The following is a 24429-nucleotide window of genomic DNA, read 5'->3' as shown; positions in this document are numbered from 1 at the left end:
CCACGACACTGATGATATCCTCATTCATGGACCCATGGAGGAGACAGTGGTACAAGCACTGGACTCCCTCACCTCTGGGCTCCACGACAGTGGTTGGGTTATCAACCCAGAGAAGGTACAGGATCCCAGCCAGATGGTCCTCTTATTGGGAATCCAATGGCACTCTGGACAGAGGGACATCCTGGAGACGGCAAAAAATAAAATCCTCACTGTAGCAGTGCCCACCAACTAGGCTGAAATAAAGTTTGTTAGCCTTTTGGGCTACTGGTGGAAGCACATTCCATACCCCACTCCTGGTACCACACTACCTCCTCCCTGCATGCCCGAGACTTTACCTGTGACCACGCAGTCCCAGGTATGCCCCAAAGGCACCCCACTGACTCTCTGAAACAGGGAGGTGGCCGAAAAGGTGGGGGGGGGGGCGGGTGGATGTCAGGTGGGCATGTAGCTAGTCATTGTCAGATATTGGAGCCCCAGGAGTACTCTGGTAAGGGGCTAACCAGGCAAGGGGACCGATACCACCAGCAGCCAGGTGAACATTTAGCCATGCAACTGTTTCAGTTGGGAGACGAGGGGGTTCCCAATTCCCTTCTCTCTCATTGGGAAGCCATTACCCTCCTGGAGGGAACAGAGCAGAGAGCTCCTGCTCGAGGCTTCAGGGCTAAGGGGATGTCACCCTGCTGGTGACTTATGGAGATGTGTGCTCTCTGGAGAGGGCTTTGCAGGGGATGGAAGCCCCGTGGGGGCTGGAGCTTCCCACGCACTGCACAATCTGATCTGGAACAGCCTCTCCTCTAGTAGTCTTCCTCCACTGGAGGTGGCACCTGACTGATCTATCTTTTGAGCTCTCCCACATCCCCCTCCTCCTCCCCCCCAAACAGAAGAAGACTACCCTTCAAGCTATTCTTCTTCTCAACACGAGGATCTACGAAATGATCATCTCAACAGACTTCAGTGATGAATCACTGATTTCAGCCATCAACACCGCTGATCACTACACCAGCTTGTTGAAGCAACCATCAAGAACCACTTATTTGAGCAGAATGTCCTTAGCAAGACGGGCAACAGGTGTTGCCGTGGTAACCTAAACCTCAGCAATGGCCATTCGATTGCACCTACTGTGATTCGCATTATGAGCACAATCTTTGTAATGGACCTTTTGTGCTTTTTCTCTCTTTTTCAATCTCTCTGAGCTGTAGTAATGATAGTTAGAAATAGTGTCAGGGAATTCAGTCTATGCACTGAATGCTGTCACGTGACAAACCCATAAATCCCCAAATATGAATCTCATACTTTTGTTGTAAGTGTGTTAGTTGTTGTGTGCAAGTATAATTAGTTGAATGTAAATGTTCAATGTTGGGGGTGGAAGGGGATAAAAAGAAACAAACTCCAAAGATGGTATGGAATTAACAAATATGAAATGATTGATATTGTTGATAATGGTATTAATGATATTGACAATTATTTGGAGTTTGATAGAAAAATTATAAATAATCAAAAAAAAGTAGTGTCAGGGAATTAAAGTTACAAGTTATAGATTCATTGTTACAATTTGTAGATTCAAAGTTACAGTTTATAAGTATGGTGTCATTGATCAAACCATCCTAAGAAATGTATATATTTTGTTTCATTTAACAATGAAATCATTGCCCCAGAACTCCCATTAATAGAAAAACACCTCATGGGGTGGAGGCTTTGAGAGTTTTATTTAAAAACACTAAATTGGCTAACGTTCAGTCCTGACTCCTCCTGGCTATCGTTACAGGGATCCAACACATGCACTTGCGGCACCCATTTGAAAAGAGTGCAAGCTAGAACGGCATCCTGGTGTCAAATGACAGCCCAGAAAAATGGGGCACATCGGGTACACCCTGGATGTATGCCTGCCAGACAGCCCCCTGCCTCAATATGGGATAACACAGCGACAGGCACCTGGGCTCTGTGCTTAAGGAGCCCCAAGATGCGTGATGCGCAAGCCAAGAGAGAGCTCTAGCACCTGATGGATGACCTTGTACTGCCTGCTTGCAGATATTCGTGGTAAGAGTGGTCACATTTGCCAGCCAAGACAGAGAAACCAGACATAAGAGTCAGTGACCAAACAAATTCCTTTTTCTACCTTCCCCTCTGACATGAGGGAGCAGCTCCCACTTCACTCTCCTCCTTCGGTAACACAACAACCCTGTTTGCTCAGTAAATTTACCTTATTTGTCATGATTTCTTCATTTCCACCATCCTTCAAAAGATGACAGGTGCCAGCTGTATTTGGGTTGCAGGCTTTCAGTGTAGATGGGTCTCTGCTACACTTCACTTGCTCCTGTGTAAATGGCACTGGTAACTTCATAGCAGATTCAAAAAATGCCCTCCTTTTGCTCACAATAGATCCAAGATGAGAGATTCTCTTGACAGCTTGTGAACCTACTAGAGGGAGTGAAGAAGAATATATTGGAAAATGCCTGTGCTCTCATGATACATTATCTCAGATATATTCCTCTTTCCCCCAATAATCATTGTTCATTCATTGTAGTTACCAGTTTGTAGGACTCCATATGCAGCACTGATCACTGAAATGGCCTCATTCATGTAACTCTACACACAGTACTATTCATCCACCTGATCAGGAAAATTCAATGGAAAGACTAGTTTTGTAAAAATCCTTACAGTTGAAAGACTGAGAACTGTTTCACTCCCTCATCCAATCATTGAGTTCACACTCTTTATGATAATATAAACCTACAAATTTATTTTGCTTTGTAAACTGTTATTTAAGAAGATCTTACAAAACAGTGATGTAAATAGCACATACCTGATTTTATTTCTTCAGAATGCAGTCGATAGACTGAGTTACTCAAATCCTGTTGGACTGATGATGTTTTGGTATCATTCAGTGACCACCTCTTATGGATAACATAATTCTTGAAAAACAAAGCAATACAATTTTTAAAAAACTATGTACGATATTCTGCAAGAATAATTGAGACCTTCACAAAGATGCACATCACAGAAACAGGCCCTTCACCCATTAGTCTGCACCATCAAGCACACATTTTACACTAATCTGACATTAATGTCATTTTTTTAAAAATCATTCCACATTCTCTTCAATAACTTCCCAGATTCAACACTCACCTACACACAAGGGACAATGTAAAGTGGCCAATTAACCGAGAAAACCCACACAGTCACAGAAAAAGCATACTATCTTCGTACAGACAGCACCCAAGGTAAGGAATGAAACTGGGTCTCCAGTACTGTGATACCCAAATCTTGTATTAAGCAATTATATCATTGTACTTTTCTCTCCTTGAATAGTTTATTATAGCAAAACCTTAGAATTCAATTTCTTTAGAATTACTTTAATTTGTAAAAGCTAATATTGAATATTTTTATATTATGGTAGTTTTTTCTGAAATGGAATGGGGGAGCTACAATACCATGATTCACAATGACACAATAAATAAAATAGGAGAGGGAGGTAAGAACGTGAAACACAAATAAACTGCAATACTGCATGGAAATTGACTTACTCTGGAGGTCCAATGATTATATGTAGGTACTTCATCCACCAATGCTTTATCCATTCCTCACAGACATTTAACCTTTCTGGGCAGCTCCTATGAAATGGATTTGGAATTGTCAATGCTACATAATTACACATTTTAAAAATATTGTTCACTTTTTGTTTGAGATCACATGGTAAAAAAATGATGGTGCTGCTGGTCTGCACCTAAAGTGAGCGAGGAGATGCATCACTCCTCCGCAGGGTTCTACCACCCCTCCTGATCTCCGAAAGCCTGTTAAAGGAGCTGACGGTGGTTGATTTTAAGATCCTTCCACTGCAGGGTCTGAGCCCAATATGGTGGCGCCTGTGTTCAGCAGCAGCCTCAAAGGGTTGCAGACTCCAGGGAAGCAGCAGTCTGGCACAGGGCCCCAGAAAATGGGGAGACCAACTCCTATTTGAAAAGAAGCAGAGTGGTGACCACAGAAACGGACCAGTGAGGGGCTCTGCAGCTGAAGAATACATAGGCGCTGAACTGTTGGAGAAACCCATGCATAACTGCGGTCAAAGGATTCACACCAGCCTGCAGGCTGCTGGATATTGGCTCAAACTGGCTGCAGGGAGACTGAAAATTGGAGCAGGGATGCGAGAGGGTACCTCGGGTGCTGAAGGCTTCCTAATTTTGTTGGAAGTTTAGATCTGGAGCTGCCGACTTGAACAGGAATCTGTGTGGTGGCAGGGACTGTGGGAGGTGCTGGAGACAAATTAATGGATTCTCAGTGACTCTGGGGATGGGGGGGAGGGGGGGGGATTTATTTTTTTCCTGACTAAGGAGCACCGCGCAATTTCTGCTGATGGCGAATCTGTCTGCTTTATAGCAGACTAAAGTCAATTTTGTGTAATGTTACACACTTGTTTTATTACAGGATAATAAAGGAATCTTGATCACAGAGAAGTTAAATAACAACATTTTGACAATTTGAAAGAATGCAAACAACTTATGGTCTGTTCAGAGGGATGGCTTTATACTAAATTGAGCCTTCAATTTTATTTTGCAATTCCAAACTGATATTGAAATCACAAAACATTGTCATTATTAGAAAATATTAAGTACATGTATATTTTTCATTAAACTTGTATGTGAGATGGTTTGTTCATCAGCAATCAAGTTAGAAAAAAAACAAATGAACAATATCTGATGTAACAATAGCAATAAAACTTGTATCTATCGATAATTAGTGCAGCTCGATGTTATTGTCAGAGTACATACGTGGCATCACCCCGAGATTCTTTTTCCTGCGGGCAAGACAATTTCTAACTGTAAACTGTACTCAGAAAAAATATACATTTACATTAGATAGAAATGTAAACAAACTGACTGTGCAATACAATAAAAATAAAGTTCAGAAATAATAATGAGCCCTTAAAATGAGTCTCTGAGTCTGTTGTTTAGGAGTCTGATGGTGGAGGGATAGCAGCTGTTCCTGAATCTAATGGTACAAGTCTTGTGGCACCTTTACCTCTTTTCTGATGGCATCAGCAAGAATAGAGCTTGGGTGGTGTGTATCGTTGATGCTACTCTCCAATGGCAGCTTTCCCAGTAGATGCTCTCCATGGTGGGGAGAGTTTTGCCTATGATGCCTGGGGTGCATCAGATACACTAGAGTACTAGTGGCTCAGGTACACTAGTGCCTCATACTAGCTGTAATGCAGCTAGTCTGTACATTTTTCACGACACATCTGTAGAATTTCCCAAGGATTCTGATGTCATACATAACCTCCACCAACACCTGAGGAAGTAGAGGTACTGATGTACTTCTTCAAGATGACATTATTGTTGGTCCCAGGAAAGGCCCTCAAAGATAGTGATGCCCAGGAATATAAATTTGCTCTAAGTCTCAAACCACCAACAGAAGACGCAATTGAAAAGGATTAAATTTTAAATCTATATTTATTAACAATATAATGTCTTAACATAATTAACCCAATTATAACAAATATACAGATATCATATATTTATAAACAGTGGGCATGTGAAAAACCCAGACCATTACAATCTGTGCCCAATTTTCAAAGAGGAAAAGTCTCCCAAAACCCCAGGTCAGTCAGTCAAGTAGGTCAGTCCAAAAAAAAGTCCACAGAATTCAATCTCAAAGTTCAATGTCCAAGTTCAGTTCTTTAACTGACAACAAAGGACACCGTATTGAACGTTGGAGAGAGAAAGGGCTGATGTCACCTTGCCGTAAACTTACAAAACCTCATTTATGAGACGTGCATTTCACACAGCTCTCCAGCTGCCTTCTGCTGCTCCATCTACCATTCCAAATGCCATTCTGCGCTCCAGCTGCCGCTGTCTGCTTCAAGCTGGATTCTCCCTTTGTTCTCAAAAGTTACAAGTGATTAGTGAGTCAGCACTCAGCTCCCCCACAAGCTGCACAGAGTTCTTTGCAGAAATACATCCTTTATAATGACAGTCCACAGATCAAAAGGTCCATAACAGCTCACCCTCCACCTCTGATCCCCCAAAGATCACTGGATCATACAACTTTGGTTTCCCCTTCATAAAGTCTACAATCAGCTCTTTGGTTTCAGTGACATTCAGTGAGACATTATTACTATACAGCTAAACTTTCAACCTCCCTTGCTGACTCATTGCCCCTTTTCATACATCCCACTACTGTGATCTCATCAGCAAATTTGTAATGATGTTGTTTTCATACCGAGCCACAGTCATAGGTCTTAATTAAGTAGAAAAAGGGAGTGACTAAGTGGCCCTGTAGTGCTCAGTGCTGATGAAGATTGTGGAGGAGATGTTCTTGCCAATCCACACTGATTTGGAGAGGCAAGGACTTCCAGAATCCAATTACACAGTGGGTGTTAAGGCCCAAGTCTTGGAGTTTGGTAATTAGTTTTGAGAGGATGATGGTGTTGAATGCTGAACTGTGGTCAATAAAGAGCATCCTGATGTATGCATCTTTGCTGTCCAGGTGTTCCAAGACTTAGTGTAGAGCCTGTGAGATGGCATCTGCGGCAGATGAATTGGAACAAATCCATGTCGCTACTCAGACAGGAACTGATATACTTCAAAACTGTGGATGTGAGTGCTACTTATCAGTAGTCATTTAGGCAGGTTACTGCACTCTTCTTGGGCACTGGTTCAAATCAGGTGGATACCACACCCTGTCAGAGTGAGATGTTGATGTTATCCATGAATACATTGGTCAGTTGGTCAGCACAGATTTCCAGTTCTTGGCTGCATACTTACCTTGGATTCACTCTCCTAAACTCAGCCTTCACATCATCTTCAGATAATGACGAATGAGGATCATTAGGGGATAAGGGGTAGTTGTTCCTTGCTCTGGTAGTCAAATTGGGCATCGAATTCATCTGAAAGTGAAGCATAGCTATCTCCTATGGCACTGGATTTGGTCTTACAGCAGATCATGTCATTTAGGCCCTGCCACAGCTGTTGGGTGCCCTTTGTTGTTTCCATTCTCGCCTGGATTCTCCATTTCACCCAGGAGATAGCTTTCCATAGGTTGTACCTGCTGCTTGTGCAGTGTACTAGATCTCCGGACTTAAAATGCCTGTGATCTGGCTCACAGCTTCTGGATTTCATTGTGTATCCAGGGCTTCTGGGGAAAACTCTGAACGATTTGTTGGGGATGCAGCTGTTTTGATAAAGTCTGAAACAGCCCTGGTGTAATCATTCAGATCTTCAGCTGAGGTCTTGAACACCATGCAATCCACTGGCTCAAGGCAATCCTGTAACCATTCTTCAGCCTCCTGTGACCACCTGATCTCCGGAGCGTCTCTTTATAAGCTGTGTCTGCATGCAGGCAGAAGGAGCAGTGCCACGTTCTACCTAAACACCTAAATTGTCTCGACTGAAAAGTCAGTCAAAAAATGGTGTTGAGTAATGTGTGCAGAGATGAAGAGAGAAAGGCACCCACAATGAAGAACAGGAAAAAATAAAAGACTCAGGGGCGTTTTTTTTAAATTATCAATACCTTGAGCAGTAATTTAAAGTATATAGTTCGATGCTATGAACACTTCACAAATGAAACAAAATAAAGCAAATAAAAAAGTGATAATGGACAACCTTATTTAGATGATCTTTCCTATAAGAGAGGTTTTGATATTTGTTCATTTGTAACTACTTTAGCCTTTGGCCGATTATATAATGCCTTTATCCAATTTATAAAATTTATTGGAATTCCAAAAACTTTCAATACTTTAAATAAATAGTCCCATTCTAATCTATCAAATGTTTTTTCTGCATCTAAATCCAAAATACTGATGGTATTTTTCTTTTTTGAGCTACATTTAATAAATTTTAAAAATTAACAATATTATCAGCTGATCTATTCTTGATGAAACCTGCTTGGTCCATATTTATCAATTTAGGTAAACATTTAGCTAATCTATTAGTATTAATTTTATCATCTGTATTCAATAATGATATTGGTCTATATGAAGATGGAAGCAAAGGATACTTCCTTTTTTTGGAATGACGGTTATTAACGCTGTTTTAAACAACTCCAGTAAATCACAGGAGTTGTTCATTTGATCTAGCAGTCCTATAAATATAGGAATCAATAACTTTAGAGGTGTTAAGAAGAGATAATGAGATTAAGGGCTTTAAGATAAAAGATAAAGAACATAAAATTAGGTTTTTTTGCAGATGATGTAATATATCTTACAAAACCTGAAGTTTCATTTTTAAAAATGTACGATTGGCAGAGTATGGGTTAATATCAGGTTATAAAGTAAATATTGATAAAAGTGAAGTGATGCCAATGATCAAGACTGATTATACTCAAATTAAGAAAATGACAACATTTAAATGGCAGAAGGAGGCAGTTATTTACATATTTAGGAATTAATATTGATAAGAATTTGAATAATTTATTTAAATTAAATTATATACCTTTATTGAAGAAAATTAAAGAAGTCAATAAGATGAAAGGATTTACCAATTTCTTTAACAGGAAGGATAAATTGTGTGAAGATGAATATTTTTCCTAGAATACAATACCTATTCCAATCATTACCAATTTCTCTACCAATTACATTTTTTAAGATTTAAATAAAAATTTAAGAAAATTTATTTGGTAAGACAAAATGCCTAGGATGGCATTGGAAAATTTAACATGGAAATATGATCAGGGGGACTATGAATGCCTAATTTTAAAAATTATTATAAAACACCTCAACTTAGATTCTTGTCTTCCTGATATCAGACTGGTGAAAAGACAGCATGGGTACAAATTGAAATGAGTAAAATGGGAGAAAATAATTCCAAACTTATTTTGTATAAATGGCATTGTGACTGTTGAAAGGGCAAATAGCTTTACTAATTTTGAAACATATACTTAAAGTATGGAATGGAATCCATGTAGAAAGAGGAATGAAGAATTACCAAATAGCCAAAATGTGATTAAAACAAAATCCTTAACTCCTTTTACAATTGACAATTTATTTTTTGATATTTGGCATAACTGTGGAATAAAAAAGGATAAAGGAATGATTTTGGGGTTTTTTTTTTTAAAAACTTTTGACAAGAAAGACAAATATATCAAATAATACTATTTTTTCTTATTATCAACTTAAATCATATTTAAAAAGAAAGTTTGGATTGAATTTTAGATTACCTGAACAAAGTCAATTTGAATATTTAATAACTGACATGTTTATTAAAAGATTTATTACTAATATGTATATAAAATTGCAAGATACTATGAAGAAAAAGATCTATTTAAATCTAAATTGAGATGGGAAAGAGATTTAAATATACAAATCCTAGAAGAAGTAGGGTCAAAATTATGTCATGAAAGTGTAACTCACACAAATAATGGCAGATATCAAATGGTACAATTTAATTATTTACATCAATATTGTACTCCACTTAAATTACATGGACTTGATCAATGTTTTAGATGTAATAGAGAGATAGGAACCTTTTTACATGCAGTTTGGCAATATGAAAATGTTGAAAAATTTGGGACAATTTGAGTATTTTATTGAGAGAAATTATGAAGATACAAGTTCCGAAAGACACAAAAATATTATTGTCAAGTGATATTCATGATATCAAGTTAGATATTTATCAGAGGAAGTGTTTTTAAATGGAGCAATAGCAGTACCAAAATAATGTATGGCGGTAGCATGGAAATTAGACAATAATGTGGGGTTGAATAGATGGCAAATGGAATTACAAAATTGTATACCATTAGAGAAAATAACATTTAAGTTACAGAATCAACCAGAAAAATTTTATAAGATTTGAAAACCTTACATGGATTTCATTGGTAAGAGAGTACATCTACAGCATCCGCTGCTCCCACTTCAACTCACCCGAGTTAATTTTTAATTTAAGTTTTAAGATTATATTTGTAAATTTGAAATTTAATAAATGAATGATATGATAAATTCAGGTAAGCATTTTTCCTTTTTTTCCTACTTTTTTGGGGAGGGATGGAGAGGATAGGAGGGGAGAAAATATAAAATTATGTATTCTTTTTGCATCGTTTTATTATTCTGCATGATTATGGATAAATATGTTGAATTTGTCATCGATGCAAATTAAAAATAAAATTTACAAATGAAACAAAATAGCAGATCTATTTATATCCAAATGCTTCAGAAACTTTTGAGTTGATAAGATATAATAAATTGATCTGTACGAGTGTATGTATGCATGCTTCAGTCGTCCAGAATGACTTGAAGCATTGAGCTGCCCATACCCCCAACAACTTCCCACCCCCTCCATATTTGCCTGGAATGGGATTTCAAATGCCCATTTTTCTGAACCAAGTCTGCTCCATGATGGGTGGCAACACCCTGTTTACCAGGGGACCTCCCACTTGCATTAGACAGCAAGTCCTTTACAAGTCTCATCTACAGAACAGAAAACAGAAAATCTTTCACATTGTTAACTCTATTTCTCTTCCCACTGATGCTGCCTGACCTGCTGAGTCTTTTCAATGCTCTCTGTCATTTAGTCAGATTTCCAGTTTGTTTGATTTCTCTGGACAATGAAGGTTTTGCTTCCTGAACAGTTCTGGGTGTATTTTATGGATTTTTGGCTGGTCAAATTCAAAAATAACCAAGCATAAAGAAAACTAGTATTTATATGGAGTCATTCACAGCTCAAGCCATTTGACAGCAATGGTGAGCTAAAGTTCATTCATTTTATTATTTGGTATGCTAGTAATTAGTGTCTAAATTACTTCTTTTAATTGATGTTGACTAACTGATACATAGCAGAATATCTCCCTCAAATACAAACTAAATCTTTTGTCTGAGACATTGCTTTCACACAATGCATAAAATGCAGAGATTCACCCTCACCACCAGCATTAAACACAAGCAGGTCTATCAGTCCACATTGCAGTCACTTCCTCATATTTGGTTCAACTTGAAGAGATAGCCATGACATCAGGCTCGAAGGCAAGCAGTTAAGGAAGAGCAAGGATGCAGGTCTGCCCATTTCTGCCTCAAAGAGTGCATGTCTGAACAGAATCACACAGACCCTCTGTCCATCCACACTTCACCCATCCTCAACTTCCAACTATTTCTCTTTGAGGCAAAGTGATTCTTTTGCAACACTCCCTGTTCTCCTGCTCCAATTCAGTATTATCCCAGCAGCTGGAGCAGGAATAACCAATAGCAGTCTGACTTTCGATGAGAGCTGGTGCCGGTGGAAACACTTCTCCATGGGCAACAGTAGGTCCTGGCTGGCCAGCAGGGGGGCCAGCAGGGGGGCCAGCAGGGGGGCCAGCAGGGGGGCCAGCAGGGGGGCCAGCAGGGGGGCCAGCAGGGGGGCCAGCAGGGGGGCCAGCAGGGGGGCCAGCAGGGGGGCCAGCAGGGGGGCCAGCAGGGGGGCCAGCAGGGGGGCCAGCAGGGGGGCCAGCAGGGGGGCCAGCAGGGGGGCCAGCAGGGGGGCCAGCAGGGGGGCCAGCAGGGGGGCCAGCAGGGGGGCCAGCAGGGGGGCCAGCAGGGGGGCCAGCAGGGGGGCCAGCAGGGGGGCCAGCAGGGGGGCCAGCAGGGGGGCCAGCAGGGGGGCCAGCAGGGGGGCCAGCAGGGGGGCCAGCAGGGGGGCCAGCAGGGGGGCCAGCAGGGGGGCCAGCAGGGGGGCCAGCAGGGGGGCCAGCAGGGGGGCCAGCAGGGGGGCCAGCAGGGGGGCCAGCAGGGGGGCCAGCAGGGGGGCCAGCAGGGGGGCCAGCAGGGGGGCCAGCAGGGGGGCCAGCAGGGGGGCCAGCAGGGGGGCCAGCAGGGGGGCCAGCAGGGGGGCCAGCAGGGGGGCCAGCAGGGGGGCCAGCAGGGGGGCCAGCAGGGGGGCCAGCAGGGGGGCCAGCAGGGGGGCCAGCAGGGGGGCCAGCAGGGGGGCCAGCAGGGGGGCCAGCAGGGGGGCCAGCAGGGGGGCCAGCAGGGGGGCCAGCAGGGGGGCCAGCAGGGGGGCCAGCAGGGGGGCCAGCAGGGGGGCCAGCAGGGGGGCCAGCAGGGGGGCCAGCAGGGGGGCCAGCAGGGGGGCCAGCAGGGGGGCCAGCAGGGGGGCCAGCAGGGGGGCCAGCAGGGGGGCCAGCAGGGGGGCCAGCAGGGGGGCCAGCAGGGGGGCCAGCAGGGGGGCCAGCAGGGGGGCCAGCAGGGGGGCCAGCAGGGGGGCCAGCAGGGGGGCCAGCAGGGGGGCCAGCAGGGGGGCCAGCAGGGGGGCCAGCAGGGGGGCCAGCAGGGGGGCCAGCAGGGGGGCCAGCAGGGGGGCCAGCAGGGGGGCCAGCAGGGGGGCCAGCAGGGGGGCCAGCAGGGGGGCCAGCAGGGGGGCCAGCAGGGGGGCCAGCAGGGGGGCCAGCAGGGGGGCCAGCAGGGGGGCCAGCAGGGGGGCCAGCAGGGGGGCCAGCAGGGGGGCCAGCAGGGGGGCCAGCAGGGGGGCCAGCAGGGGGGCCAGCAGGGGGGCCAGCAGGGGGGCCAGCAGGGGGGCCAGCAGGGGGGCCAGCAGGGGGGCCAGCAGGGGGGCCAGCAGGGGGGCCAGCAGGGGGGCCAGCAGGGGGGCCAGCAGGGGGGCCAGCAGGGGGGCCAGCAGGGGGGCCAGCAGGGGGGCCAGCAGGGGGGCCAGCAGGGGGGCCAGCAGGGGGGCCAGCAGGGGGGCCAGCAGGGGGGCCAGCAGGGGGGCCAGCAGGGGGGCCAGCAGGGGGGCCAGCAGGGGGGCCAGCAGGGGGGCCAGCAGGGGGGCCAGCAGGGGGGCCAGCAGGGGGGCCAGCAGGGGGGCCAGCAGGGGGGCCAGCAGGGGGGCCAGCAGGGGGGCCAGCAGGGGGGCCAGCAGGGGGGCCAGCAGGGGGGCCAGCAGGGGGGCCAGCAGGGGGGCCAGCAGGGGGGCCAGCAGGGGGGCCAGCAGGGGGGCCAGCAGGGGGGCCAGCAGGGGGGCCAGCAGGGGGGCCAGCAGGGGGGCCAGCAGGGGGGCCAGCAGGGGGGCCAGCAGGGGGGCCAGCAGGGGGGCCAGCAGGGGGGCCAGCAGGGGGGCCAGCAGGGGGGCCAGCAGGGGGGCCAGCAGGGGGGCCAGCAGGGGGGCCAGCAGGGGGGCCAGCAGGGGGGCCAGCAGGGGGGCCAGCAGGGGGGCCAGCAGGGGGGCCAGCAGGGGGGCCAGCAGGGGGGCCAGCAGGGGGGCCAGCAGGGGGGCCAGCAGGGGGGCCAGCAGGGGGGCCAGCAGGGGGGCCAGCAGGGGGGCCAGCAGGGGGGCCAGCAGGGGGGCCAGCAGGGGGGCCAGCAGGGGGGCCAGCAGGGGGGCCAGCAGGGGGGCCAGCAGGGGGGCCAGCAGGGGGGCCAGCAGGGGGGCCAGCAGGGGGGCCAGCAGGGGGGCCAGCAGGGGGGCCAGCAGGGGGCCAGCAGGGGGCCAGCAGGGGGCCAGCAGGGGGCCAGCAGGGGGCCAGCAGGGGGCCAGCAGGGGGCCAGCAGGGGGCCAGCAGGGGGCCATACAGCTACCAAAGTAGCAGTAGGCTGGAGCTGATAAGATTGCCGCCTTTTCGGGAGAGAACAATAGCTTGTGCTCTCTGCAGTCGCCCTCTCTCCCCAGGCAACACCAATAAGAGTGATATCAATACATATTTATATTTTTATTAAATATACACATTACAGAGAATATATATTTTTAATTCATATAAATATTTTACAGAGGAATTAATAGATAAAATTCATACTGGTGTGAGAACATCGAAAAACTGGTTGAGGATATACCAAATGAAGATTGAGTGAGTGTAACTTGAGACAATTCTGATATTCGAGATGGCAGTAAAGTTACTGATCAGGTTCCAATGTAAAGAAGAGTAATAAGGCAGATATGTTGCAGATGCACCCGACTGCAACATCGTGGGGAAGGCTAACCATATGTAATGCTGCACGTCACAAGGATTCATGTTGCCAGCCTCTCCTGGCAACCCCGGGCCCATGACCACTCAAAAAAGGGGGCAGAATCAAGACCTCTCCGATCATTCAGGAGAACACAAAAGCCCAGTGTAAACTGTGGAAGCATAGAACCCACCTCACAAACTACTCAAGGGATGTGGAATGCTGATTAGGTGATAGCTGGATAGGAAAGTCATAAAATGTTTCAATATGCATTATTTATCAGCATTGAAACAACATGCTGGAAATAAAGCAGAATTTTAGATACACACGACATACCATTGACTGCCTCTAGGGGCAGTGTGTAACGCTTTAGGTCAATAATCTTGCCACTGAGTTCCACAAACAACATCAAGTGGTTGATGATAAATATCCACCATCTTTGCGTTAGGTAATGCTTGCTTTAGATATGCAGCCTTTGAGAGCTAAGCCAGACATGATTGGAGGTGGGGGGGGGCTGGGTGGGGAGAGATGTGTTCTATTTCACTACAAAGAAAGGCAAAGTAAAAGATGTACTTCACAGGAACATTGTTTTATCCTTATTTACTTTACTATCTTCTGTTTTACAATTAACTTAACCTCACCTTCTATATGTGAGATGATAGTTGCAAGGAAACATACAGTGACTTTAGTCATGATCCCTAGATCATGTCATTGATTTAATGAAAATTGGGTGTATGGCAGATTATAAAAGGGGCAGGGCTGCTTTTATGAATCACAGAACAGTACAGCACATGAACAGGTCTTTTGGCCCTTGGTATCTATGCTAACATGATCCCAAACTAAATATCCGCTCCCGACACATTCTCATACATTGATCTAGAAGCCTCTGAATGCCATGGCCATCCCTGCTTCCACCACTACCCCGGCAACCTGTTCCAGGTACCTACCACTGGGTAAAAAAAAACAAACTTGCACCATATATCTAAACTCCTCTAAATTTTCCTCCTCTCACCTTGAGTGCATCTCCTTGAGTATTTAACATTTTCACCCAGGGAAGAAGATACTGACTATCAATGTCTCTCTTAATTTTATCAACTTCTCTCAAGTCTCTCCTCAGCCTCCAATGCCCCAGAGAAAACGCCCAAAGTTTGTGCAACCTCTTCTTACATCTCATACCATCCAGGCAGCATTCTGGTAAATGGGATGGTACAGTTAGCGTAGCGGTTAGTACAACGCTGTTACAGCACCAGCGATCAGAACCATGGTTCAAATTGCATTGTCAATAAGGAGTTTGTACATCTGCCCATGTCTCTGTGGGTTTCCTCTGGGTGCTCCGGTTCCCTCCCGCCATTCAAAACGTACCGGGGTTGTACGTCAATTGGGTGTAACTGGGTGGCATGGCCTTATGGGCCAAAATGGCCTGTTACTGAGCTGCATGTCTAATTAAATTTAAATCTCTACTGTATTCTTTCCAAAGACTCAATGTCCTTCCTGTAATGGGGTGACCAGAACTACACAGAATACTCTATATATAACCTCACCAAAGTTTTATATACTGGAGTCACAAGAGGCAGATGGCAGAATCTTGAGCAACAAAAAAATGAATGAAATCAGAGGATTATCAGTGTGAGAAAAACTGTCAATGAGATAGGAAACCTTCATCAAAACTAAGGGTGCAAGAGGGAAGATAGCCAGTATGAGGACAGGGTGGGAACTAGGGTGCCAAGAGGTAATAAGCGAGGTAGCTCCCATCCTCTTCTCCCCTCTGCACTCAGTCTTGATGAGAAGCTTGACCAGAAACATCAAGTTCTTTTTCTCCCATTTGCTGAATCCCTCAGCAAATTTTTTTTGACCCCCACCCCCCCAAACTGTGCATGTTTCAAACACCATGACTTTCTTTCTCCAATACGCAATGCTCCCACCAATGAAGGAAACAAGCCAACAGTGTTAAACAGAAAGACTGCAGACAATGTATTTGTAGCGCAATACTCAAAAGTGCTGGACAAACTCAGCAGATCATGCAGCAAAAGGTAATTAATGTTTTGGGCCTGAGCCCTTCATCAAGGTAACAAGCAAGAAGCTGGCAAGCACATGAATAAATAGGGGGTAGGAGAGGAGAGCTTGAAGAAGAGCACAGATTAACAGGTAAGAGGTCATTGGTGGATACAGGTGTGAGAGCAGAGAAAATAAAAAAAGCTGAGAAGTGCTGAAGGGGAATAGAGAGGAAAAGGAAGGGGTGGGAGCTGGAGGAATGGAGACAAAGGGATAGGAAAAAGAAAGACATGGGGGAAGAGGTTCAATGGAAACTGTAAAAGTTTACGCTAATGCCATCAGTTGGAGAGTGCTCAGATGAAATATTAGGTGTTGTTCTTCCAATTTGTGTGTTGCCTTGGTTTGACATTGGATGGGGCCATGTGGGAATGGTGTTTGGAATTAAAGTAGTTGACCACTGGGAGCTCCCTATTATTGCAGCAGAGTGAAGGTACTCAACAAAATGATCTCCCAGTCTGCATCCAATGTCACCAATGGAGAGGAAGCCACAATGGGAGTACTGGATGCAGTAGACAATTCCCGGAGAGTCACGTGTTGCTTCACTTGGAAGGACTGTTTGGTGGTGAGGGAGGAGATGTGGATGCATGTAGCATTTTCTCTAAACATAGCGGTGTACCGAGGGGGTAAATGGTAGGAAGGGATGAGTGGACAAGAGTGTTTCAGAAGGAGCAGACCCTGCAGAAAGCAGAGAGGGAAGGAGAGGGTAAAATGTATCTGGTGGTAGGATCACATTGGAGGTGGATAAATTGCAGAAGATAATATGGCCGATGTGGAGGTTTGTGTGTGGTAGGTGAGGACAAATGGAATCCTGTCCTAATTGTGTCTTGGGGTGGAGGGAACCAGGGCAAGAATGCAGGATTATAGAGAAGGTGTGGATAAGGAATGAGTTGATGGTAGCGGAGGGGAAGCCTTGTTTCCATTCACATGGCCACTTTTAGGGAACTATGGACTTGGACCCCAAGATCAGAGTCATCAATAAACACAGCAACATAAAAACAAAGCATAAAAACACAAGATTCAGGAGCAGAAGTAGGCCTCGTGGTCCATCAAGCCTGCTCCATCATTCATAAGATCACAGCAGATCTGCCTGTGGACTCAGCTCTACTTACCACCCTATTCCCCATAACTCTCAATTCCTCTATTATTTAAAAACATTTAACGAGCTGTCTCAACTGCTTCATTGGGCAGAAAAATACAATGGATTCACAACTTTCTGGGAGTAGTTCCTCCTCATCTCTCACCTGAATTTTGGAGCTAGTATCATTCTAGTATCACCTGCCAATGGAAATCACCTCCCTGCTTCCATCTCATTTATTATGTTTATATCCTTCTCTACTCCAATGGGGATAGATCCAGGCTATTCAATCTCTTCTTGTAAGCTCACCACCTCATCTCCAGAATCAAGCTGGTGAATATTCTCTGCATTGCCTCCAAAGCCAGTACATCCTCTCTCAAGTAGAAAGACTAGAAATGCATTCAGTACCCTACGTGCAGTCTCACTATTCTCAGTAAATTGCCATAGATCCATTCTATTCTTAATCCCTCAAGCAATGAATACCAATATTCCATTTGCCTTCTTGATTACTTATTGCACCTGAAAATCATGTACAAGAAGTCCTTAGTCTCTCTACATACAGCATCTGGCAATTTTTCATTATACAAATAATAGTCTTAACTTTCTCTTTTCTTTCCAAAGTGGGTCTCCTCACTTTTACCAATGTTACACTCCATCTGCCAGATTCTTGCCCACTCACTTAATCTATCTACACCAACCTGAAGATTCTGTATCCAACATATAATTTGCTTCTCCACTCACTTTTGTATTATCAGCAAACTTAGAAACAATACATCTGGCCCCCACCTCCAATCATTTATGTGCATTTTGATCTGGACTCAGTCCTGATGCCTACAACACACCCCTAACCACAGACTCCCAACCAGAAATGCACCTACTTATCTATTAGTTGACTAATCCTTTATCCATGCTAATACATTAGCCCTCAACTCTGTGCATGTTATCTAATCCAAAAATCTTTGTACGGAACCTTAGCAAATCACCTTCTTGAGATCCAAGTATGCCACATAGTTGTTCCTCTCTATCCAGTGGTCTTGTTACATATTCAAAGAACTCCAGTAAATTAGTTAACCCACCCTTCCTGAATCCATAATACAAACCTGCTCGATGGAACAATTTCTATCCCAATGTCTCATAGTTTCTCTTTAATAACAGCTTCAAACATTTAACCAACTACAGATGGTAGTTAACCAGCCTGTCTTTTGCCTATCTCCTTTTTTGAAATATGGTATTACATTTGCTATCTTCCACAGGAAATTGTCCAGAGAATTTTAGTAAATTACCACTAATGCATCCATTATTTGCAACTCTAACTCTTTAGTGATTATATTGCTTCTTAACATCGACATGTTATCCATTTCTTCAAATGAAAACATAATACCTGCTCATAGCTTCAGCCATTTCTACATTATCTGTAATTAATTTGTAAGACTATTTACTGATGACCTACATTTGTAATACATACTAAATTAAATCTCTAAATTTTAAAAAAAAGTTAAATTAAAGAAAACAAGACGATGTGAAAATGGAAATAGTTGAATATATAAACAAAGATTATGAAAATGTTAACAAATATAAAACAGTAGATCAGCCACTAATGGGATACAGCAAGGATCGGTGCTTGGGCCATTTATATCAATAACCTGAAATGTTATGAAGAGTCAAGAACATGTAAATATGTGTATCCAGGAAATGGGTGAAGGAAAGAAAAAAATCTATTTGTGAACGTTAGCTCGAGGTAGCACGAAGAGTTTGCAAAGAGATACAGACAAAAGCTTGTGTAAGAGCATCATAGTTGAAGTATTACCTGAAGAAACATGAAGATATCCCTTTGCTATTTGAATTTACACTTGTTACAGTAAGAGATAAAAATTGTGGTCATGTACAAGCATTCCCCAGTCTCTATCTTTATGTTTTAAACACAACAAAACATCTGTCTGCAGGTACAGACCAAGCAATTAGGAAAACAAAATTTATGTTGATCTTTATTACTAAGTTAATTTGATTTTTGTAACAACCAAGGACCCAGTCGCTGCAATAAGAGGCCAACCAAAACCCTACATCTTTTGAAAAATACCCATGCAAAGTGAAAGAGCTTTTGACATTTGCAATTTGGAATTGGAAAAGTGCACATCACTGCTGGAAGGACACACCAAAAATTCCAGCCTGAATAACAAAGATTGGGCCTCACTAAAGTCTCAGTGAGACCCATCCTGGAGCAATCTCATCCAGCTCCATTTTTAAAAGGGGTGCAATCGCAAGATCAAATCCTGCACTGCGGGGTCATCAAGAAAACAAAATAGCACTGAAAGAAATAAAAGGGCCCGAGAGGATAAAAGCTCTTGAGGGGTTTATTCATAACAGTGGAGCTTAAAAATGGAAGTTAATAAAGCATTTCCAGTTTGGGTGAGGTATAAAAGAGATTACGCTACTCGAATGGGTTGTAAACTTTTGGAATTCCTTTAAATAAACTGCTCATTTCATTGTGGCCTTCTGAAATGTCTAGAGGAAGTCAGAAAGAAAAAAAGAATGGTGGAAGTACATGAGCAAAGATCATTGAACAGTGAAGACTCAATGGAGGCAAATGGCTTAACTTTCAATAATTGTGGAGCCACAATTCAAGGCAGAGGACGAGTCCACGCTGAACAAAACGGCACAACGACGGTTACATTCTGCAATAGGCGGAGACCGACAACACCTGGAGGTTATTCCTTCCAAGCCCAATATTTTAGGCGACAAACAGAATAACGCATTTAAAATTTTACCCCCGTATTTGTCCTTAAACACGACGGACATTGAACCTTTTCGAACCTAATGCGTCCTATCAATTCTCCAATAAGAGCAATAACGAATTAAGGCGAGCAAATCCTACAAGGGGGCCAACTGGACGCCCTTGGGCAAAACTTTCCAGGGGCAGTTAATGTTTGCAGGGTCACGTAATGGGGACAGGAAAACTTCTTCCTTGGTCGACGAGGCAAAGTATCTCACCGGAAAGCTGCGGCTGCTCCACCTCTCTCGGTCGCGACGTTCTGGCAGAGGAACTCACGCCACGTGACGTCAGCGCACCGGGCGAACCTGGGGGGAGACCACGCGAGCCGTGGCCCGGCGACCGAGAGACGCGTTGCTAGGGGAGGCGTGGAGCACCGACGTTCGGTGCGTCTGCCGTCACCTGCAGGGCGCACGTCGGGCGGGCTTGGGACCTGCGCCGGCGCGTACCGATGCAAACACTCCATACGACAGTGCCAGCTTGTCCAACACCAGTCACAGCCTGCGGCATGAAGAGGCACGCTAATGTCTGGGCGCTGAGGTTCTCATTGCTAACTTTTAAACATGGAAGCCTAGAGCTCTGAAAGTTGAACCAACCCCGAGATCATTCCACGCCATCCGGCACAGTTCTGACTGTGGTGACCGAGGCTCCACCCCGTGCGGCTGTTAAAAGTTGCCAGAGAAAGAAAGTGGAGTGAGCAGAAAGACTCCATTCCCCACATCCACAAGCTCCTACCCTGCCACTCAAGCCAGCCCATTCCAGCATTTAAAATCAGATGAGACGGCAAACAGAATTCGGTTGGTGACTTTGCATCGGAACTGGGAAGATTTAGAAACCAAACGGGGTCTTAAGTCACTAAGAATAGCAAAGTGTGGAGACCATGGCAACGACCAAACATTGGAGAGCACAAAACAAAAAGGCAGGTGTGGCAACCTTTTGGGTGGGCAGAGTGCTTACAATTGGCAGTCCAGCCAGAGCCGTCCAAGAGTGACAAAGAGGGTTTGTTGGGCTCAGATTTGCACCTTAAAATGACCCGAAGAAAGGAAGCCAACGAGTCGAGAGGAAGGTTACAAATGCCACAGTGAAGGTAGAAAAGGTCAAACTTTATCCAGCACTTTGATTGCTACCCTGGGCGGAAGCAAAATAAATACTTTGCCACTCCATTCTTTGATGTTTATTTTGTTCTTCATAAAAAATGTATTTGATTGTATAGAAACATACAAAATATTTGTGTCAACAAAATGTAAACCTCATTTGCACTGAGTAAAATGGTAATCGGTTTTAACAACCCTCAATATTGCTGTGCACAGATGTTTATTTAACAGGCGTAGGTGGATCTTGCAAATTTGTAGCTGAGGTCTTCTCCCTCTCACAATCGTTCCCCATCATATAATGCAGCAAATGTTTCCTTGACATCTAATTTTCTTTTAATCTTGGTAGTTGCGACAGCAAACAATTTGCTTTTCAAATGACATCATCTACTTTTTCTCTCTCCGTGGTGTCCTTTGTTTCCAAAACCCGAATGCTGTTTCCAGGCTAGCTGGTTGGTCCACGGTTTATTTCAATCTCTCTGTTTAACAGAACCTAAATAAACGAGCTCTATTTACAAAGGTTTATTTTGTATGACAATTTGTACAGGTGCTGCAAATAAATGATAGCAGGTCGACATCAGGGAACGCACACCCAATTCAATATTGTTTAACTTAATTTTATCCCATTTGAGGTATTTGTAGCATCTCACATATGGCACTCGGGAAAAAAATCAACGGTATCAGGATGACATTTCTGAGTTTCAAAAACTATATATTTCGGCGTTTTGATGACCTCCTGATGTTTCAATCGTATTTCATTGTAAAAACGACGAGATCACTTTTGTGGTCAGCAAGGACCATGAAGAGCACCGAGATAAGACCAAGCAATGTGAGGGTTGGGGGTGGGAGGACGCTAAATCACCAGAAGCGATCAGTGGAACGGAATGTCCTATATGTGCTATGATGATGGAACTAATTGAGATAACCTTTTTTTCCCCCCCAGCGCAATAAATATCTGGACCCCGCCCGCAGACTTGCCGACCTGATAAAGAAATAAACCATGGCTCGGGCACCTTGAATCAATGCCCTTCTTCGAAACTTATCCCACTGTCGACGTTTCAGATACTTCGATCCTTCCAGTTACACAGTTAATCAGAACACTTGAACTAAAAGTTACATGGCCACTGTTTGATGAAAGCGTGTAATGCAGGCCATGATATCTCGTAGAAACGAAAGTGTACACAAGTTAAGGTTAATGGTGGGGACAGATAAGCAAACATAGGACAAGAATTTCTAAATTCTGCAGACACTGGGACGCTCCGAGCGATTTAGTTTTCGGAATGGATTCGTGACCATGAATATGCGACTATTCGTTATTAGACGTCGCCTAGAGTAAGAAAATGTACGGATCTACTCTATCCAGAATTCACTCGCCAGTGCTAAAACGCACAGCTTCAAGCAGAACTTGTCTGCTCCATTGGAAAATCAAACATTGCACGTTTGTTAAAATCGGTGACAGTCGCAGCTTTCTGATCCAGCCGACGGTTGAATTATACCACTAATGGTATAAAATGTCAATAATTTTACACAAGCCACCGTGGAAATAATGTGAGCGCGGGATATAACTCGCAGTGAGTTGTGGCGTCTTCACGTACAAATATGAAAGAAGCAATTTCATTCCAGTCCAAGATACGGCGCGGTTTGCCCTCAGTTCATCGACACTGCAGTTGGAAAGGAGCGATGTGAGCATTTTAAAATGCACTACAAAATTGGCGAGATGACAGCCCATTTATTATTCGGCAAGGCGCATTGCACGGTGCTCAGTCTGGTGTTCGGCAGGTTTTAGATTCCACCAGACAGCTTCCCCGAAATTGACACGGTGAGAGAGCAGTGGCCGCAGAGCCATCGTTGGCAACGCTTGTTGGGACACTCAAACCATTTCGCCTGCAAGCCGAACGGACGAAGAAATAGCAAGGGCGAGTTTGCCTTTCACACATAGGCGGAGTCACTGGACTGAGTTCGCCCGAAGTTGGGCACCCCGATCCTGTGCGGCGAGTCTTTGTTCCTGATTTCGTAGATGGATTTCCGCCGTTCTTGTGCCCCCCTCACCGCCGTCTTGATCTTTCTCCAACCCAAATGATTCAATTCAGCCAGATTGAGGACGACGCAAAGTCCACTCACCGCGAACATGAAGACGAGGAAGACCGTCTTTTCCGTGGGTCGGGACACGTAACACTCGACCGCCTTAATGCACGGGTATCGGTCACACTCATACATCGACGGCACGTTCAGTCCGTAGAGGAAATACTGCCCCATCAGGAAACCGATCTCCAAAGCATTCCTAAAAACAACCTGGATGATATAGAAGCGGGAGATCCCTTCCTGCCGCCGCATCTTCGACATTTTACTGTTCCTGGCAGCCGAGTTTTGCATTTCTAAAAAGTCTGACCGCATCTCTTTGGTGGAAATCTCCGAGTTCTGCAGAACCCCGTTCACCGTTGTCTTTTTAATCTTGCTGTCTTCCCGCTTCCTTTCTTTGTCCAGGGAGATGAAGACGGTAGAGTACTGCCTCTCCCGCTGCTTGGAGGATTGGTGCACGGAGTAGGTTATAAAGCAGAGGCTGGGAGTGCACACCATAATGATCTGGAACACCCAGTACCGAATATGTGAAATTGGGAACGCTTTGTCATAGCAAGCCTGGTTGCAGCCCGGCTGCAGAGTGTTACACACAAACATCGTCTGCTCGTCATCATACACCGTCTCCCCCACGATAGCCACCACCAGGATTCGGAAGATCACCACCACGGTCAGCAAGATCCTGCGGGGAGAAGAGTAAATCAACCCACTGGTTGACATTCGCGAGCGAGAAACTCGGGAACATTTGCCCCACACGTTTTATATCCCCACCCCATGCACACCCCCACACTCAAATCTGGAAAGAACCAACAGTCGGGAACTTTTGAGGGGAAGCTTACTTTTACACCGCAACGCACATATCCACCAACTGCTAGCAAAGTTTCGCGAAAGATAACTTGTACCAAGGAGGCAATAGCTTCCAAACGCGTCTTTACTTTTACCCCATCTGCTACAAGGTACCTTTGGAATTTCATGGACTTGAGACGTTCGATTATGTGGATTGAAAAGACTCTACTGGCAAAGTTAACCGTCATTATGGATTCATAATAATGGATTAAAGTCTTCGGAATGAATGCTGCACCCGACGGGAGTTCGCCGCGTTCATTTGCTGATTTTGCAGATCTTGACAATCCTCTTACCTTCCTATCATAGTGGAATGCTGCTGGACGGCCGCCTCCAACAACCTCTCCAGAATTGTCCATTCTCCCATCTCTGTGCATCCGGCGAGAAGAATGGGGCTAAAGCAGGATTTCACCCTGCGTTGATTGAAACGACTCAAAACCTGGGCAAAACGTCGCTTTCGCACGGCCGGGCGAAGGGTCAACGCACTATACCTGTCAACACAGCGCCTTCGAGTCGTGAGTCTGAAGTGCCGATTAATGTAATCTCGTTCGTTTTGGACAGCAGGTTGAAGCAGTTCGAATGGGGGAGGATGGTACTTAGAGTCATGCGGGCTTTAATCTTCCTTTAAATACTTTCCTCCTGCGTCACGTACAGCAGGGGTTTTTTTTTTGTAGACATCAGCTAAATG

General features: G+C 45.0%; 2 protein-coding genes across 9 annotated transcripts in view; both read right to left on the bottom strand.

The window, feature by feature from the left end:
* LOC138753536 (uncharacterized) overlaps positions 1–20105 on the bottom strand; it is a 107644-nt gene extending 87539 nt beyond the window's left edge. For 2 of the 8 annotated variants that reach the window (XR_011351230.1, XM_069916675.1), the window contains exons 1-4: positions 19953–20103; positions 3525–3611; positions 2804–2912; positions 2201–2418 (exon numbers count right to left, since the gene is read on the bottom strand). Coding sequence is in view for 7 of the 8 variants with exons in the window: in XM_069916675.1 (XP_069772776.1) it covers positions 2201–2418; positions 2804–2912; positions 3525–3578 (381 nt within the window). In the remaining variant the exon portion in view is untranslated. Of the gene's footprint in view, positions 1–2200; positions 2419–2803; positions 2913–3524; positions 3612–4766; positions 4793–19952 lie in introns of all 8 variants that reach the window. The other 6 variants (XM_069916671.1, XM_069916674.1, XM_069916670.1 and 3 more) reach the window with 6 other exon arrangements.
* An 817-nt stretch (positions 20106–20922) lies between these two features.
* On the bottom strand, positions 20923–24188 carry LOC138753539 (gap junction delta-2 protein-like). Its single transcript, XM_069916683.1, is given in 3 exon segments — positions 20923–23580; positions 23756–23769; positions 23995–24188. Coding segments are annotated over 3 exon segments (957 nt in total). The 5' UTR covers positions 24109–24188; the 3' UTR covers positions 20923–22751.
* Between the last annotated feature and the right edge of the window lie 241 nt (positions 24189–24429).

Source organism: Narcine bancroftii, chromosome 2 (genome assembly GCF_036971445.1).
Source record: "Narcine bancroftii isolate sNarBan1 chromosome 2, sNarBan1.hap1, whole genome shotgun sequence".
NCBI classification, from domain to species: domain Eukaryota; kingdom Metazoa; phylum Chordata; class Chondrichthyes; order Torpediniformes; family Narcinidae; genus Narcine; species Narcine bancroftii.
This window is presented reverse-complemented; position numbering and strand designations above follow the sequence as displayed.